The 6,917-nt window shown below is 39.2% G+C and overlaps 1 protein-coding gene across 3 annotated transcripts in view; it reads right to left on the reverse strand.

The window, feature by feature from the left end:
- The window catches only part of LOC133613779 (dedicator of cytokinesis protein 9), a 307,269-nt gene that overhangs the window by 172,649 nt on the left and 127,703 nt on the right, over nucleotides 1-6,917 (reverse strand). For all 3 annotated transcript variants that reach the window (XM_061971560.2, XM_061971559.2, XM_061971558.2), the window contains exon 2: nucleotides 4,882-4,998. In XM_061971560.2, coding sequence (XP_061827544.1) covers nucleotides 4,882-4,998 — 117 coding nt within the window. The remainder of the gene's footprint in view (nucleotides 1-4,881; nucleotides 4,999-6,917) is intronic.

Genomic DNA, 6,917 nt, shown 5'->3' on the forward strand with positions numbered 1-6,917 from the left:
ATGGTGAATCTAGTGCTGTGCGACATGGACAAAAATATATATGGCAACATAAGTAATTCTATACCCATTATATATACGGTATACACACATGACATGAATGCCAATATATATTTTCCCGTTTTATTTATAAAGCATATATCGTATTTATAAAAAAAAAAAATACAAGATACCTAAAAAGAAAAAGTAATGTTGGTAACAGCCCTTATTTTTGACAATGTATACAGTACATACTAGTGTTGTTGTCCCGATCCCGGTACTTTTCTAAATAAAGGGGACCACAAAAAATGTAATTATTGGCTTTATTTTAACAAAAAATCTTAGGGTACATTAAACATACTTTTCTTATTGCAAGTTTGTCCTTAAATAAAATAGTGAACATACAAGACAACTTGTCTTTTATTAGTAAGTAAACAAACAAAGGCTTCTAAATAGTCTGCTGACATATGCAGTAACATATTGTGTCAATTTCCATTCTATTATTTTGTCAAAATTATTAAGGACAAGTGGTAGAAAATTAATTATTAATCTACTTGTTCATTTACTGTTAATATCTGCTTACTTTCTCTTTCAACATGTTCTATCTACACTTCTGTTAAAATGTAATAATCACTTATTCTTCTGTTGTTTGATACTACATTAGTTTGGGATGAGACCACAAATTTAGGTATCAATCCAATACCAAGTAGTTACAGGATCATACATTGGTCATATTCAAAGTCCTCATGTGTCCAGGGACATATTTCCTGGGTTTATAAACATAATATACACTTTTTTAAAACGAAAGAAGATATCTTGATGCTAAAAAATATACGCTACTGTACTTGGTATCATTACAGTGGATGTTAGGTGTAGATCCACCAATGGTGTTTGTTTATATTGTGACACCGGTGAGCTACGGTGTGTAGTGAAGCATGTTTAGCTATTCCTCGTCCTGCAGTGATAATGATACTTGTAAGAAACTTACTTTATTTGTCGCCATGGAGGTGAGGATTAGTGATTTAGAAATAGCTGGGGTGGCGGACTGGTACTTTTCAGAGGTGATATAGTACCGAATATGATTCATTAGTATCGCGGTACTATACCAATACCGTACAACCCTAGTACATACTGTATATCCATTTACAGATGGCATATGTAATTTCTCGGTGTCTGCTGGACTGCTTGTAATATAGTAGACATTGCCATTGGACAAGGACTAGTTAGGCTTGTTTTGTGTGTTTTTCTTTACATCATGTAGTGGTTTTGAGGAAACGTTAGTACTTTGTTGTATTTTAACACCATCTCTGTACTGTCCTTAATGTTGTGTCTTCTTTTCCCCCACCAAATCTGTCCTGGCCAGTCACTCAGGAAAATCACATTGTTCAGGGTGATGCCCATATCTGCTCTACATATTCACTTTACAAAAGAGAAGTGTGGTATACAAACCCCGTTTCCATATGAGATGGGAAATTGTGTTAGATGTAAATATAAACGGAATACAATGATTTGCAAATCATTTTCAACCCATATTCAGTTGAATGCACACAAAGACAACATATTTGATGATTGTTTGATGATTTCAAACAGCTAAACTTTTTTTTTTTTGCAAATAATAATTAACTTAGAATTTCATGGCTGCAACATGTGCCAAAGTAGGTGGGAAAGGGCATGTTCACCACTGTGTTACATGGCCTTTCCTGTTAACAACACTCAGTAAACGTTTGGGAACTGAGGAGACACATTTTTTAAGCTTCTCAGGTGGAATTCTTTCCCATTCTTGCTTGATGTACAGCTTAAGTTGTTCAACAGTCCGGGGGTCTCCGTTGTGGTATTTTAGGCTTCATAATGCGCCACACATTTTCGATGGGAGACAGGTCTGGACTACAGTCAGGCCAGTCTAGTACCCGCACTCGTTTACTATGAAGCCACGTTGGTGTAACACGTGGCTTGGCATTGTCTTGCTGAAATAAGCAGGGGCGTTCATGGTAACGTTGCTTGGATGGCAACATATGTTGCTCCAAAACCTGTATGTACCTTTCAGCATTAATGGCGCCTTCACAGATGTGTAAGTTACCCATGTCTTGGGCACTAATACACCCCCATACCATCACAGATGCTGGCTTTTCAACTTTGCGCCTATAACAATCCGGATGGTTCTTTTCCTCTTTGGTCCGGAGGACACCACGTCCACAGTTTCCAAAAACAATTTGAAATGTGGACTCGTCAGACCACAGAACACTTTTCCACTTTGTATCAGTCCATCTTAGATGAGCTCAGGCCCAGCGAAGCCGACGGCGTTTCTGGGTGTTGTTGATAAACGGTTTTCGCCTTGCATAGGAGAGTTTTAACTTGCACTTACAGATGTAGCGACCAACTGTAGTTACTGACAGTGGGTTTCTGAAGTGTTCCTGAGCCCATGTGGTGATATCCTTTACACACTGATGTCGCTTGTTGATGCAGTACAGCCTGAGGGATCGAAGGTCACGGGCTTAGCTGCTTACGTGCAGTGATTTCTCCAGATTCTCTGAACCCTTTGATGATATTACGGACCGTAGATGGTGAAATCCCTAAATTCCTTGCAATAGCTGGTTGAGAAAGGTTTTTCTTAAACTATTCAACAATTTGCTCACACATTTGTTGACAAAGTGTTGACCCTCGCCCCATCCTTGTTTGTGAATGACTGAGCATTTTATGGAATCTACTTTTATACCCAATCATGGCACCCACCTGTTCCCAATTTGCCTGTTCACCTATGGGATGTTCCAAATAAGTGTTTGATGAGCATTCCTCAACTTTATCAGGGTTTATTGCCACCTTTCCCAACGTCTTTGTCACGTGTTGCTGGCATCAAATCCTAAAGTTAATGATTATTTGCAAAAAAAAAAAAGAAAGTTTATCAGCTTGAACATCAAATATGTTGTCTTTGTAGCATATTCAACTGAATATGGGTTGAAAATGATTTGCAAATCATTGTATTCCGTTTATATTTACATCTAACACAATTTCCCAACTCATATGGAAACGGGGTTTGTATTTCTCTTGATACCTTATTTGTATTTGACTTTATCAAATGTTTGGATATATTTAGTGTTTGACTCAGTCGGACAGGAGCAGGAGGGGATAGAAAGGGGGGGGGGGAGAAAGAGAGGGAAATTGTAGGGACAGGAGGAGGACAAGACAGAGAGACAACAACAAAAACAAAAAACAACAAAAACAATATAACTACAACAACAAATACAATATGTACAAATATGATACCAGAAATGATAAAGAAAAGCAAATTAATGAAGCAAATAGTAATACACGCCATCAGTGTTTGAATGTGTGTGTGAATGGGTGAATGTAATGTATAATGTTTACATTATATATTATGCTTTGGGTATGATTAAGTTAAAGTTAAAGTTAAAGTACCAATGATTGTCACACACACACTCGGTGTGGCGAAATGTGTCCTCTGCATTTGACCCATCCCCTTGTTCACTCCCTGGGAGGTGAGGGGAGCAGTGAGCAGCAGCGGTGGCCGCGCCCAGGAATCATTTTTGGTGATTCAACCCCCAATTCCAACCCTTGATGCTGAGTGCCAAGCAGGGAGGTAATGGCTCCCACTTTTATAGTCTTTGGTATGACTCGGCCGGGGTTTGAACTCACGACCTACCCATCTTAGGGCGGACACTCTAACCACTAGGCCACTGAGTAGGTTAGGTATAGTAAAGCACTATATAAATACAGACCATTTACCATTTTGAAATAACAATATTGATAATGAATAACAATATGTCTATCTGTGTTGGCCCTGCGATGAGGTGGCGACTTGTCCAGGGCGTACCTCGCCTAACGCCCGAATGCAGCTGAGATAGGCTCCAGCATCCCCCCGCAACCCCGAAAGGGACAAGCGGAAGAAAATGGATGGATGATCAACATTACGATAACTTCAAATGCAACAATACATAAATGTAATGAATAATTGGATTAAAAAAGAAAGGAGAGAAAGTGGGCTGGAAAGAAAGAGAGGCGGGCTATATTAACCCTGTACATTGTTATGGTAAAATAGATTAAGTTTCAGCAGTGTACCATTTTTTATGTGATGCAAACTGTTTCTCAGTAACATGAGATGTTCCAACAATAAGTACCACTCCCTTAGATTAATACTAGAGATGTCCGATAATATCGGCCGATAAATGCATTAAAATGTAATATCAGAAATTATCGGGATCGTTTTCTTATTATCGATATCATTTTTATTTTTTTTTATTTTTTATTAAATCAACATAAAAAACACAAGATACACTTACAATTAGTGCAGCAAACCAAAAAACCTTCCTCCCCCATTTACACTCATTCACACAAAAGGGTTGTTTCTTTCTGTTATTAATATTCTGGTTCCTACATTATATATCAATATATATCAATACAGTCTGCAAGGGATACAGTCCGTAAGCACACATGATTGTGCGTGCTGCTGGTCCACTAATAGTACTAACCTTTAACAGTTAATTTTACTCATTTTCATTAATTACTAGTTTCTATGTAACTGTTTTTATATTGTTTTACTTTCTTTTTTATTCAAAAAATTTTTTTAAATTTATTTATCTTATTTTATTTTATTTTTAAAAAGTCACCATACCTTGTTGTCCAAATTAGGCATAATAATGTGTTAATTCCACGACTGTATATATCGGTTGATATCGGTATCGGTTGATATCGGTATCTGTAATTAAAGAGTTGGACAATATCGGAATATCGGATATCGGAAAAAAGCCATTATCGGACATCCCTAATTAATACATTATCATAAGGACACATCACCCATTAACGTCTTACTGATGTCAACCCAGCTGCCTTGTCCTAAACATTTGTGCAAAAGGGGACACAATCTATATATGACGCAGGTGTGGAACTCACCTCAAAGTCCTCCAAAGGGAACTGCAGCATGTCCCTGAGGACATCACTGAGGATCTGCGTCTTCCTCTGCACCAGAACATTTTCATAGTCCAGAGGCTCGATTACCTTTGGCTTCACCTAGAGGACAGAAGATAGAAGAGCATTTGATGTTTATCATGGAAACACCTTTAGCACCATGCTGAAAGATTACATGAATGTAGGGACTTCAAACAGGTGGATGCATCGGTGAAGAACGCTATTACAGATCTTTGGATTGCTTTTCTTGGAAAGACACACCCTGTGTGCTAAAGAAGGGTCACCAAATAGTTTCAAGGGATGAACGATGTGAGAAAAACACATGAATCATGCAGTACAGCCTTTAGAGTCACGAGATCCCAACCCTGTTGAAATGAAACCCTGATGGGATAGACTTTTCCTCTTCTCTATCATAAAGAAAACATCCAATTAGAAATGTATTTTGCAGAATCTGTTTCGATTCAGGGCTTTAAATTAGAGCACTGAAGAATTGCATATTTTACAAAAAGAACAATGTATTCATGATGTACACAAGTAGGATGGTGAGAGGCAAGGCTGGACCTCATCCAAGGTAACAAAGGTGAGCTACACCATTGACTGATTGCCACTCAATCACAGGACAGTTATAGATTATGCATTGGGAGGGAATCAATCCCACTTCAGCTGAAATTTTTTTTTTAAATGTATTTGAACTGGGCGATTTGGACGAAAAAGTATATCTCGATATATATCTCGATATATTTTCCGGTGAAAGTATACATATAAGGAAATTCATTTTTGAGTGAGATTCACTGAAATTGAAGTGAATAACAACTGTACTATAAACAGTCAGTGGCACTTTTATTAACCCAGTTAGTCAAGATGGGTAATAACAGCACAGGAAAGAAACTGTTTAAGTAGCACAGAATTACATAACATAAATAAAATAGAAAAATATCCGTTCTACGTAAAATAAATAACATAGTTGTGCAAATAATACAAAATGTATCAAACTCAGATACAAAATAAATTTGCAGGCAGGCACTTTTTAATTCCCAGTGGACGATGTAATGGACTGACACACACGTACGGTTCTGGTCAGCGCCAAGTAAGTGGCTTGACTTACTTGTGCGGCTATGATCTTCCTCACTTCGGCATACATTTTTGGCAGCCTTTCTCGTGCGAAATATGCCCGGCTTGGCAACTGGAGAACAGATTTGATTTGTGCTTACATGATAAACAAGTCAAATGAATGTTTTATCCAGATGCATACATTTGTCCAAATGTGGCCAAGTGGATGCATTGTGGGTTTCCTGGATGTGGTCGACATCACTAAAAGAAACATCTAAAGAAAAGAATCCCTCTGCCATCTTCCACTTGAATATTCCCGATTTCTTTTCTCCGACTCTCTCGTCGTCTGTTGTGATTTCCCTTCCTTGTTCCATGACCCGCCCTATCTTGCCTCTGATTGACCGGTCTCTAATGTTTTGCCACAATCTTAACCAATCGTGACTCATCATAGTAAACATCCAACCAATCATGGATGTTCTTATACGCACACGCACGTCTTGGAAGGATGATGGGATGGGTTTAGTAGTCCATAAAGTTTTGCAAGGCGGGGGAGACTCAAGGAACACAACAAATAAGCGTTGTTTGGTCATTTTAGCATGAAATAAATTATATCGATACTACGATATTTTCTTAATTCATCCATCCATCTTCTTCCGCTTATCCGAGGTCGGGTCGCGGGGGCAGCAGCCTAAGCAGGGAAGCCCAGACTCCCCAGCCATTTCGTCCAGCTCCCCCCGGGGGATCCCGAGGCGTTCCCAGGCCAGCCGGGAGACATAGTCTTCCCAACGTGTCCTGGGTCTTCCCCGTGGCCTCCTACCGGTCGGACGTGCCCTAAACACCTCCCTAGGGAGGCGTTCGGGTGGCATCCTGACCAGATGCCCGAACCACCTCATCTGGCTCCTCTCGATGTGGAGGAGCAGCGGCTTTACTTTGAGCTCCCCCCGGATGACAGAGCTTCTCACCCTATCTCT

Source organism: Nerophis lumbriciformis, linkage group LG13, assembly GCF_033978685.3.
Source record: "Nerophis lumbriciformis linkage group LG13, RoL_Nlum_v2.1, whole genome shotgun sequence".
NCBI lineage: Eukaryota > Metazoa > Chordata > Actinopteri > Syngnathiformes > Syngnathidae > Nerophis > Nerophis lumbriciformis.